The sequence below is a fragment of the Panthera leo genome, chromosome C2 (genome assembly GCF_018350215.1).
Source record: "Panthera leo isolate Ple1 chromosome C2, P.leo_Ple1_pat1.1, whole genome shotgun sequence".
Lineage (NCBI taxonomy): Eukaryota > Metazoa > Chordata > Mammalia > Carnivora > Felidae > Panthera > Panthera leo.
Genome location: NC_056687.1, coordinates 71,113,993 through 71,126,051, shown reverse-complemented (window position 1 = coordinate 71,126,051; position 12,059 = coordinate 71,113,993). Strand labels below are relative to the sequence as shown.

Below are 12,059 nucleotides of genomic sequence, written 5' to 3'. Positions count from 1 at the left end.
TTACCCCTCTCCCAAGGGAAGATGAAGTGTTATTAAGGTAGCTAGTACCGTGCAAAATGTTTTAACAGTGCCGGTTGAGAAGTGGTACAGATACGGGAAACGTTAGCATTTGCTTTTATTGGTAAGGTGACGCAAGAATTGTCACTGCATCTTTTCTTCTGCGTGCAGACGAGGCGACTCCGCATGTTGCAGGTGGAGGAGCTGGCCTGGGAGAGGGGAGCTGGGTCGCAGTTCTGCAATCTAAGCTGGATGGGGTCTACCCTGCCTCTGAGGCTGCATTGCAGTGGGGTGTGAAAGGTTCGTGTGTACCAAAGCTTAGGGAGCCTTTCTGTAGCAGGAAGGAGTGGAGGAACACAATCTCATTTAAGGCATGCGACTCTGACGCGCTCAGGGTCCAGTATTCCCCAATTTGGGCGGAAAGGGAAATAGCGAAAACAGCGGCCCTTGCAAGCGCCCAGAGCAGGGGTGCAATGTTTCCTCCGGTCCATCAAGGGCCGCTAGGATCATGTCCCCGCGTGTAGCCGCTCTCGCCGGCCTCTCGTCTCTGTAGCCTCTCCCCCCCGCAACCCGCCCCCCTCCCGCAGCCGCGGGTGGGAGAGCGAAGGCGCGGCCAGCACGCGTGCGCGTTCCCTCGGTGCAGCTAGTCTGCGTGCGTGAGTGGGAGGTGGCAGGCCTCAGTTTCTGGCCTTCTCCGCTGACTGTTCCAGCGCGACGTCCCCAACCATGAACCGGTTTGGTACCCGGTTAGTGGGAGCCACGGCGACCCCGCCGCCGGGGGCGGCGAAAGCCCGCAGCAATGAAAACCTTGACAAAATTGATATGTCTTTGGGTAAGGAGCGAGTTGGACCGAGTTGGAGTGGGGGGAGGGTGTGGGTGGAACCAAGTAGCGCGGTTTGTGGGGGAAGGGGCGGTTGGCCGCAGTTGTCGGTCGAGTTTTTTTGCGGGTGGGCGGAACCAAGTGAGGGCCCGTGGGGACAAGGGGAGCGCCAGCCGCTGCCGCGGTCGGGCCGGAGGGACCCGGGCGTCCCCTCGGCGGGGCCGTGTCTGTGCAGAGACAGTGGGGGCGGATGGCGCTGCGGGCCGGGAGGTGGAGGGTCGAGCGGCGCTACCACTCTTGGGCGACCCCGGCTCTTTGTGAGGAAAACTCCTCGGGTTTCCCCTCGAGCGTGTTCGCTGTGGGCGTTATCAGGCGAGCGAGGGGAAAGATCCGACCAAGCCATCCCTCCTGAAGAAAGCCCTTTGAGAGCCCGGCTGGGTCTGCGTTCGGTTAGAGTCGCTGGTTCCGGAGGAGGGCTTGTTGGGCATTTTGTGTGGCCAGGCCTACGCCTGGCGCGGTGCGAGAAATGCAGAGACGCCCCCGGGAGTTGGCCATTTCTGACGGGCGCCAGACCTCGAGGCCACATCGGGGGCGCGGACCCGAGAGCGTTTTTCAGAAAATACCGTCAGACAAGGGCTTCCTCAGATGGTGTGTTACTAGGAGGTGCCTAGAAAGGAGCGCTCCTTAATCAGTCTTAAAGTTTGCTAATTAGGAAAAAAGCAAAAACTGACGGAGACTGACACGGATTAACGGGAAGCCGGGAGAAGCAATGGGGTCTAGCCCATGAGTGGGGTGGTTTGGTGAGGATTATGGAAAGAGGAGGAGGGTTGGGGATTCAGTTGAAAATTCAGACCTAACACAGGTGAGGCATTAGTCTCTGGATTAGCTGGCCTGAAAATTATTCTCTTTTTGTCAAAATTCAAGTTATGGGTATTAGATAGAGTTAGTTCTGCCAGTGCTTTCGGTGGCTTGCAGGTTTTCGGATAAGTGTTTGAAAAGTACCTGAGAGGCGGATGCAGAGGTGTAACTTCCCCAAGGAAGGTATTTTTCTTTTGCTGTGGTTCATCTGCACAGTTTTTGTTTGTTTTTTTGTCAAAACTCAAGAACTCTTGGATTTCTGTGATTAGTGCACGTCAGAATCCAATATGTGAATTAAGTAAATCATCAGAAATAATAGGTTTGGCCTCAAGTCTTGTCTTGTTTATAGTAATGAGCTCTAAAGAAATGAGAAACCTCTTCAGCTAAGGCCAAGAAGAATATAATAACAAGTAGTATTGAGCACTTACTACCTTGCAGGCACTGAACGAAACATTTTATGTGTGTTAACTCAGTTTAGCCTCCTAGTAACTCTTGAGGTATGTGCTCCTAATAGTAAAGAGCATTGAATCCAGAACCACACTGTCTCAATTCAGATCCTCTGCCACTTACTAGCCCATGTGGTCACAGGGAACTTGTTTCTCGGTGTTTCATCTGTAAAAAGATGATGATAATGACCGTGCTTATCTCCCTCAGAGGGTTGCTATGTTAAATGATTTAATAGGCATATGTAAACTGCTTAGAACAGTACCTGGTACACAGTAAGCACTATATTTACATATAAACATGATATAAGCCATCGTTGTTATTCCCATTTTACAAAACCTGAGCCATAGGAAAATAACTTGTCCCAAATCATACAAGTAAAAAAAACAAAAACAAAAACCCTGTAGATGTTGCAGGAAACGTTAAACATGTATTTTCATAACCAATTCATTTCTCAAGTTTCTAGGTTCTTTTTTTAACGCATTTTGTTTGGTGGTTAGGATGTTCAAGTGAAGAAAACAGGGATAATTTTCTTTGAGGTAGAAATGAAGTGCTGTGGATAGCTAAAATAGACCTTGGTTTCTTTTCTCTCCCAAGAATATATAGCATTCTTTCCCTTTTTTTTTTTTTAAGTTGAGAATTTTACAGAAATGGGAGGAAGAGATGATACCTGCTTTTTTAAGTGTATTTTTTTAGTAGTCTCTACACCTGACATGGGGTTGAACTTATGACCCTGAGATCAAGAGTTGCATGCTCTTCTGAGCCAGCCAGGCACCCTGAGAAATTGAGAGAAATAAAATACCTATTTTAGACAGTCATGCTTTGTGAATATTCCATTTTATCAGGTCTGCAGAGGTTTAGAATACGATTTTTGTTTGTTTTAAATGGTGGCTGTATGAATTATATGAATATTTATATATATCTACCGAGGTTACCAATAGGTGGCCTCACTGGCTCAGTTTCTTAATTTTAAAATAGGTATTATAATACTTCATAGAATTCTTGTGAGAATTAAATGAATACATGTGCAATGTTAGGTACTCTTATTATTACCATATATATCCTCCTATTATCATGTATATATATGTTATTACTGTGTATGGCCCATGTATATGCCCCTATTATTACCATATATATGTATAAATAATATATATACATACATATACATATATATAAATAATATATATACATATATACATACATTGTATGTTATATACATACAGGTAGATTATATATATACATGGACAACATATGTATACATACATACACATATATATATTCATGGAAGAAACTTTTTCATAAAAGTAGCTCATTGTAATGAATTTTTGTTTTGATACATACTCTGTCTACCTGAGTAGGAAAAAGCGATTTTCTTCTTTTAAATTGGAAGAATCCATAATAGATCATTTAACTTGAGGATTTAGATAATAAAGCATTTAAATATAAAACAATTTTATATTTGTATGCTTTGCTGCTTTTAAATTTTTTTTTATTTTTTATCTTTTTTTATTTTAAGTAGGCTCCATGCCCAATTTATGGCTCATGACCGTGAGATCAAGAGTTGCATGCTCTACTGACTAAGCTAGTCAGGTGCCCCTGCTACTTTTAATTTTTAGTTATGTTTATACTCTAAAATGCCGTATTTCAAAAATAACCTTGTTAGTCAAAATTATACTCTGCCTCTTTTTTTTTAATGGTTGGTTCCCAGCAAATTCATTTTTTTGTGTGTACTTTCATGGCTCTGAGATTTCAGACTTCTGGTGAAGAATAAGTAGCACTTGTTAAAGGAAAGTAGTGTTTTGAAAGTGTTCAAAAATATTCCCTGTCTCTTGAGAATTTAACATGTTCATGTATCTGATTTCATGAAGCCTTTTTATTTTAAAATAAGTGTTTTTGAGTGTCTTTAACTTGGATGAATTTATGTATATTGAAGGACTGATCTCAAGAAGATAAACTACTTTGGGGAGATTCGAATTATTTTAATGAATATTTGTGATGAAGTTTTAAAGATTACTGCTGGGTTAGGTAATGTAGTAATATATAAGAAAGGATCCCTATAATATATAATTGCTTCTTTTACTTTAGAAAAGACTATATTCATATAGTTGTTAGGTTCTTTGTGTTTAGAGCAGCTTGGAAAAAATGATAGAAGTTAGTTAGTTTTGTGAAATTTTATGAAGCTGTTGACCAGGTCTATTTGCTTTATCAATTATCAAACGTAATATTGGAGTTGGGACTGTGGAGAAAGTATTTGGATATTTTTTAATTTTTTATTAAAAATTACACCTGACACGGGGCTTGAACTTATGACCCTGAGATCAAGAGTCTCACATGCTCTTCTAACTGAGCCAGCCAGGCACCCTGAAAAATTGAGAGAAATAAAATTTTATTAATATATGTTAATAAATATTTATTAATATTTATTTAATTTAGTTATTTGGGTATTTGAGTATTTTTGGCTTCTAGTAACTTTGTTTTAACATTTGTAAATAGAAATCTAGAGTATAGTTTCCTGACCTTCATTCACATTGTTGTGCTGTGGTTTTAGAGCAATGTTATGTTTGTGAATTACTTTGGTAGGAGAGTTTGAAAGTGAGGCTTTGAAGGATCAGGTAGAAAGAAAAACAAGATAACCCTGAATTATTTTGCTAGAAGAGTGGAGAACCCATAGTACTTTCTTTTTGTGCTATACCTTAATCATGTAGTTTTTTGATTTCATATTTGCTGTTTACTTGTCTGTTTCCATAATTTTAAAACTTTATTTTAATGTTTATTTTTGAGAGAGAGGCAGAATGTGAGTCGGGGAGGGGCAGAGAGAGAAAGAGGGAGACACAGAATCCAAAACAGGTTCCAGGCTGTTTGAGCTGTTAGCACAGACTCCACGAGGGGCTTGAACCCACAAGCTGTGAGATCATGACCTGAGCAGAAGTCGGATACTTAACTGAGTGAACCACTAGGTGCCCCAAGATGGTCATCTTTAAAAACCGGAGACTTGGGGGAATCTGGGTGGCTCAGTTGGTTAAGCATCTGACTCTTGATTTTGGCTGAGTCACGATCTCATTATTTGTGGGTTTGAGCCCTGCGTTGGGCTCTGTGCTGACAGCATGGAGCCTACTTGGGATTCTCTCTCTACCTCCCTCTTTGCCCCTCCCCTGCTTGTGCTCTCTCTTTCTCAAAATAAATAAACATTTTTTTAAAAAGCTTAAAAACTGGAGACTTCTGTGATTGTGGAAAGTAAATAAGAGTAATTTTTGTAAACAGATTTTTGCTTATTTATGTGTCTGATAAATACTAGGGATAATGGACATCTTTATTAATTGGTATATCTGCTTTGGGCGATTGATTTGAACTTTTCCTACCAAACCTTTCTTTAGTATTCCAAGTATATTGGCTGATTTTTTTTTTTTTTAATCTTATTATTATCCTCTTAGGAAAGTGCTTTCAAAGTAGCAAAGAAGTTGGGAAATCTATCAACTAGAAATTGAGACTGAGTGGGATGCCTGGGTGGCTCAGTCAGTTGCGCATCCGACTTCGGCTTGGGTTGTGATCTCGCAGTTCGTGGGTTCGAACCCCACCTCAGGCTCTGTGCTGACAGCTTGGAGCCTGGACCTGTTTCGGATTCTGTGTCTCCGTCTCTCTCTGCCCCTCCCCGGCTCACACTCTGTGTCTCTCTCTCTCAAAAATAAATAAACTTAAAAAAAAAAAGAAAATGAGACTGAGTGATTGAGTCATTAAGTTAAAATGAAAATAATTACATTTCCTATATCACAGATGATATCATCAAATTGAATCGAAAGGAGGGAAAAAAGCAGAATTTTCCAAGACTAAATAGAAGACTCCAACAAAGTAGTGCCCGACAATTCAGGATGAGAGTACGATGGGGAATCCAACAGAATTCTGGTAAGTTTTACAAGTAAGCTTCAATAAAGATCTGTTATTTGTGGGTTCATAGTATATTATTTTTAATACATACTTAAAACATGGAGGAAATATGTTAGTACCCTTTGTGATTACTTTCAGATTTTTGTCTAATATTGAAATCTGGTAAACATGTTAAGTTGCCTTAAGTAGGTGATAACCCTGTTTCTTAACAGTATTATGGGATTTTTAAAGTAACCCCAATGTATAAATAGTATAAATTATATTTAGGGCTACAGTATTGTAAAGGATCTTACATATCATGAGGTTTTAGCTCCTCCTCAGGTGTTTCTTTAATAGTTTATCTGGTGAATAGTTACATAACTCCAGCATCCACATCTTCAGTGAAAGCATACCACCTCAAAAGACAACTCCATTATTGGAGGTAGCTCTATTTACTACAAAGTTCTTTTAATTTGAATTGAATCATGCCTACCTATTAACTCTATGGAGTTACAGGAAACAAACTCCCTTTTCTGTATGAGAACTTTTTAAGTGTGTGGAGACTTCTACATGGAAAATATTTCCAGAGTGTTTGCATTATCATCTAGGACTTTTTAGGATTTGTTAAATCCTCCAGAGGTAACACTCGGAATAGAGTGCCTTAGATATGACCTAATGATCTTGGAACTCTACGTATATAGCTAATTTTGGCACTTTGGAAGCTTATTTATTTATAACTATCTTGTTCCAAAATGAATTTAAAGCAATAACTGAACCCTACTAACTGTATATGACTAATTTATTTTTTGCAGTTATATTAGTGTTTTAGAATAAACTTTTGTTCAAATTAAAAAAAAAAAACTCTAGATCTTTTTTTTACACATGTAAAAAATGTTTCATAAACTAGCTCCAAGTTGAGTTTTATCCTGTGTTAAAAAACATAAAAAATCATTATCAGTGGGTTTAACATGATTGTATTTAGTTCTATATCTAACAGTTAATATGCCATCATACTCTCAAAATATGTTTGTAACTGAGGTTAGACCCTACAAAAAATTTTATTCTTCTCTAATTTTTTAAATATAAACAAGTAAATTTTGTGACATAATCTAGTTGTAGCAAATGAATGTTTAATTCCAGTGATTTATATTTAAAGACTTATGTTATTCAGCATACCATATTATATATGATTTGCTTTAAAATAACTTCAAAGAAAATCATATAAGCCAGAAATACATTTGTTTACACTAGCCATATGTTAAATATGTGATAAATTTCTTGAACTGACCAGGTTCTCAGGATATTTAAAGATGTGATCTTTTACTTCAAGGAATTTCTAATAACAAAGATAAGACAGGAAACATGGAGTTGAGAAATGTCATAAGAGAAATTCCAACAGTACTATAGGACTTCAGACAGATTTTGTGCTAAGAAAATCAGTAGTGGTTTAATGGATAAGGTGAAATAGGATCTAGTCCATGAAGGATCAGAAAAGCTTTCCTTTTATGGGGGTTATGATCTGAGCCTTAAGATAAATGATATCTAGGGGTAGCTTATGATCTTATAAGATTGAACTTGTGCTTGTTCTCCAATTACATGTAACAGAGCCTAAAATAGAACAGCTGTTGCTGTCACTGAATGTGCAGAGAGATAGGAGATTGTCTCAAATTCTGATTGGTTAGAAGTTCAGATTTCCACATTGTAATGTCAGTGAGGATGTTAGCTTGAGGTAAGAGAACACTTAAGACAGAGAGCCCTTGGCAGGCTCTCAAATTATTTTTATTTTTTAAAATACCAGGTAACTTTGTATTTTTTAAAAATTTTTTAATGTTTTATTTGTTTTTGAGAGAGAGAGGGACAATGTGAGTGGGGGAGGGGCAGAGAGAGAGACAGGGAGACACAGAATCTGAAGCAGGTTCCAGGCTCTGAGCTTTCAGCACAGAGCCCGACGCGGGGGTTGAACCTATGAACCACAAGATCATGACCTGAGCTGAAATTGAGACGCTTAACCAACTGAGCCATTCAGGCACCCTCAAATAATTTTTACTTATTATTTTTTAATATTTTATTTTTTGAAGTAATCTCTGCAGCCAACTGTGGGGCTCAAATTTAGAACCCTAGATCAAGAGTCACATGCTATACCACTGAGCCAGTGAGGTGCCCCTCTCAATAAATCATTTTTGATGGTTGAACAAATAAGTGAATAAAATCTTCCTAAATCTTTGCCCAAAATATAGTCACTCATTAAATATTTGTATAAACAACCTAAATATTCTTCAGTGGGGCAATACCATATAGTGACAGTTTCAAAGTATTGTCCAGGGATCCTGGGGAATCTCCAAGACTCAAGGCATCCATAAGGTCAAAACTATTTTTATAATGATACTAAGACATTAATTGTATTTTCACTCTTATTCACATGAATATATAGTGGAGTTTTACAGAGTCTACATGATGTGTGATAATTAAATTGAATGTGGTAGCAGATATGAGAATCTAGCTATCTTCTATTAAGGCAGACACCAAAGAGATTTGCAAAAATATAAAACAATGCTACCCTTCCTTTTAAATATTTTTGTGGTTTTTTTTTTAGAAAATGATTGTTATTTTTCATTAAAAATGTTATTTGCCCTGCATTAGGTTTATTGTTGTTTTAATGAAATAACAAATAGTTTTTAAATATTTAGTTTTCATTTCTAAAGTGTGATAATATCCATAAACATAAGCCCACAGAAACAAAAATTCTAGAGCTCTCAATAATTAAGGGTATGAAGAGGTCCTGAGACCAAAAAATTTGAGAATGCTGTTTCTTTTAGAGGTAGACAGGAAAATATTTGTATACTGCTTTGGAAAGGAGCCAGTAATGCATTCACTCTGATTCGACATTTCCCAAAAAAACCCTCAAATCTTTGTGTAAGATTTTTATAACCTCTCAAATCAGACTCCAGAAATTACTGAGGCAAGTCAGTAAAGGTGTGAAAGAAATTCGTGAAGGGATTGAGCAGAGGATTCAAAGATGAAAATTCCTGTCTCTAGTTTTAATTGTTCTCAACCTTGGTGACACCTGTGGAGCATTATAAACTAGAACAATGCTCTGGTTGCACTCTATTTCTACTGAAGCAGAATCTGCAGAAGGAGGGCCTGGGGATTTTTTTTTTTTAAGCTCCATACGTGATTCTGATACATGACTAGGGTTAAACAACTGCTCTAGTACAGCTGAAAATGTGAAGGGACCTTCATAGAGGTAGTAGTTGCAATACTGAGAATGAAGGTACTCTGGAAAGACAGGAGAACTTTTAGAAGGGCTGGAATGGATGAGAACTAAGAAAAGGTGGGGCACCTGGCTGGCTCAGTTCATAGAGCATGCGACTCTTGATCTTGGGGTCATAAGGTCAAGCCCCATGTTGGGTGTAGAGCTTGTTTAAAAAAAGAAAAAAAAAACTAAGAAAAGACTTATTGTATTAGATGAGGCCTTTAGTACCTCTTTATAATGCCTTTTAGAATACAAGTCACTTACAGAAGGTAAGGAGAGAATTGGGGCTGTATGTATAGGTCTTTCTTAACTTTATGAAACACAACAATGAAAAGGTGAAAAATAGAACCGTTGCTAAAGTTGAGGTACAGCTGGTGAAGTTTGTTCAAAGGTATAAAGGGAGGGAGGGGTTAATGGATGATAAAGTTTGCTAGATGGTAGAGGAGAAGCCACTCATAGAAATAAAAGTGGAAAGGATAATGAGTATGGGAACAGTGACTATAGCACTCAGAAATAGAAAGCACCCAGGAATAGAATTCTATCTTGTACTTTTCTCCTTTTAATAAGTTTTATTCTTGTTAAAGAGACTTTTCTCATGCATCTTTCTCATCGAAGCTTAAAACTTTGGTATAAAAATGGATTCCTCCTCTCTTTAATCTTTCTTTTTGCTCTGCTAATTCATTCATTCTTTTGGAATACTTTCAAATTTCTTTGTTCCACTCCCAATCCTTTATCATGTCTTGTTTGAATACTACAGTAGCATCTGAATGGTCAGATGGAATGGTCTCACTGCCTTCCTTCTTCCCTCTTCCCTCTTCCATTCAGTTTAAGATAATTTTGGGGTGGTTCAGTCAATTAAGCGTCTTGACTTCAGCTCTGGTCATGATCTCACGGTTTGTGGGTTTGAGCCCCACATCGGGCTCTGTGCTGACAGCTCAGAGCCTGGAGCCTGATTCAGATTCTGTGTCTCCCCTCTCTCTGCCCCTCTGTTGCTCGTGCTCTCTCTCTCTCAAAAATAAACAAACATTAAAAAAAAGGGGGGGTTGTGGGAGAGGGGGTGGGCTAAATGGGTAAGGGGCATTAAGGAATCTACTCCTAAAATCATTGTTGCCCTATATACTAACTTGGATGTAAATTAAAAAATAAATAAAAAAGAAAAAAGACCATATGGTTTAAAAAAAAAAAAAAAAAAAGATACTGCTTCTAGACTAATGTAACCCGGTCATGAATTCTGTGACTTCTCATTCCTTGTCAAGTATATTCTTTATCTCCATGTGAAGCATTCTGATTTGAGCCCACCACATCCATTTACTTCTTATTCTCATTCTAAAATTTTTTAGGGTTTATTTATTTATTTAGAGAGCGGGGCTCAAACCCAGGAACCATGAGATCATGACCTGAGCTGAAAACAAGAGTCCGATGTTTAACCAACTGAGCCACCCAGGTGCCCCTCTTATCCTTATTCTAAACTGTATCTCTGTATGCTATGGTTATCCATGTCTTTGTACTTTTAACTTTCTGTCTATCTTCCTATTCAAATTTTGTCCATTTTATAATGCCTAGCTAAGAGCCCACTTTTTTGGTAATAGTTGCTTTTCTTCTCTTTGAAAATGTGTCCTAGATTATATTTTGCTTTTTATTCTTTAGTTTTTGCAGTTTGGAAAATGTTCAGTTTTGGAGCCATGCAAACTGGCGCTTAGAGCAGTAACTGTGCCATTTTCTGTGACATCTGGGTAGTCACTGTTCTTCACCTCACTTCACTCACCTGCAAAATTAAGATGTTAGCATCAATCTCATCAAGTTCTCGTTTAAAGTACTCGGCCCAATGCATTAGCAGAGTTAATGGTATCTGTTTCATTATTTAATACAAATAAAAATAGTAGTTGTAGATTTAATTAGACAAGTTTCGTCAATATGCTTAATCTTTATTTGGTTGCAATTCTAGAAGGAAATAATACATATAATAACAGTAATTTGATTTTCAGGGGGTGTCTGGCTGGCTCAGTCAGAAGAGCATGCAGCTCCTGGTCTCGGGGTTGTGAATTCGAGCTCCACGTTGGGTGTAGAGATTACTTAAATAAAACTAAAAACAAAACAAAACAATTTTATTTCAAAATTTTAAAAGTTGTGTTTTTTCCTCATTATAAAAGTAATAGCATCTGCACTTTGGGGTTGAGGCAGAGAACCCAAAAAAGGAACAAATCTGGAAGGACTCCCTGTCACACTGAGTTGCCATGCTGGTGGAAATCACTAGGAAGCCATCTGTGAGTGTGATGCGACTTAAATTCAGTGGAGGATGAGTTGGGCCTAGGAGTAGATCTAGATAGATGCCTAGAACCCAGAATTTAAGGCGTCGCTCACACTTAGATTTTGCGCCTTTGGTTCTTCTCTTGCTTCACTGTAGTCTCAGCTTACAGGGGAGGGATAAATGAGTACCACTGGATGTTCCGTGCAACAGAATGAGTCTTGAGGTATACACTGGAATCTGGAAGTAAAAATAAAAATTCTTTCTTTAAAGACGGTCCAGTGCCCTCTACTTACAAAGCTTAACATTATGCCAGTTGGTAAGAGAAATGTTCCTATAACAGAAGTAAGGCAGTAAAGAGTGAAATGGGAGCAATAAATTGGTAAATGCTTCAACCATTATAACAAGCTTTCCCAATTGTCTTGTTGAACTCTGTTCTCAAAATAGGTACACCACACAAAAGCATTCTAGAATTAGATACGTTTGGGAATACATACACTGTTATACCCAACTTAGAGATTCATCACACATGTTAGTCCTAAGAAATCCTTTAGTAAAGAAAACTATTTTAGCTTTTAGTT

The 12,059-nt window shown here is 38.3% G+C and overlaps 2 protein-coding genes across 5 annotated transcripts in view; one reads left to right on the top strand and one right to left on the bottom strand.

Moving 5' to 3' along the window:
• RUBCN (rubicon autophagy regulator) overlaps nucleotides 1–41 on the bottom strand; it is a 68,945-nt gene extending 68,904 nt beyond the window's left edge. The window contains exon 1 of the mRNA XM_042954574.1: nucleotides 5–41. The gene's annotated coding sequence lies outside the window, so the exon portion shown is untranslated. The remainder of the gene's footprint in view (nucleotides 1–4) is intronic.
• The window catches only part of FYTTD1 (forty-two-three domain containing 1), a 40,505-nt gene that overhangs the window by 10,302 nt on the left and 18,144 nt on the right, over nucleotides 1–12,059 (top strand). Inside the window, exons 1-2 of one of the 4 annotated variants that reach the window (XM_042954575.1) lie at nucleotides 596–829; nucleotides 5,891–6,019. In XM_042954575.1, coding sequence (XP_042810509.1) covers nucleotides 724–829; nucleotides 5,891–6,019 — 235 coding nt within the window. In that variant the 5' untranslated portion in view covers nucleotides 596–723. Of the gene's footprint in view, nucleotides 1–595; nucleotides 830–1,002; nucleotides 1,135–1,474; nucleotides 1,859–5,890; nucleotides 6,020–12,059 lie in introns of those variants that run through there. The other 3 variants (XM_042954576.1, XM_042954577.1, XM_042954578.1) reach the window with 3 other exon arrangements.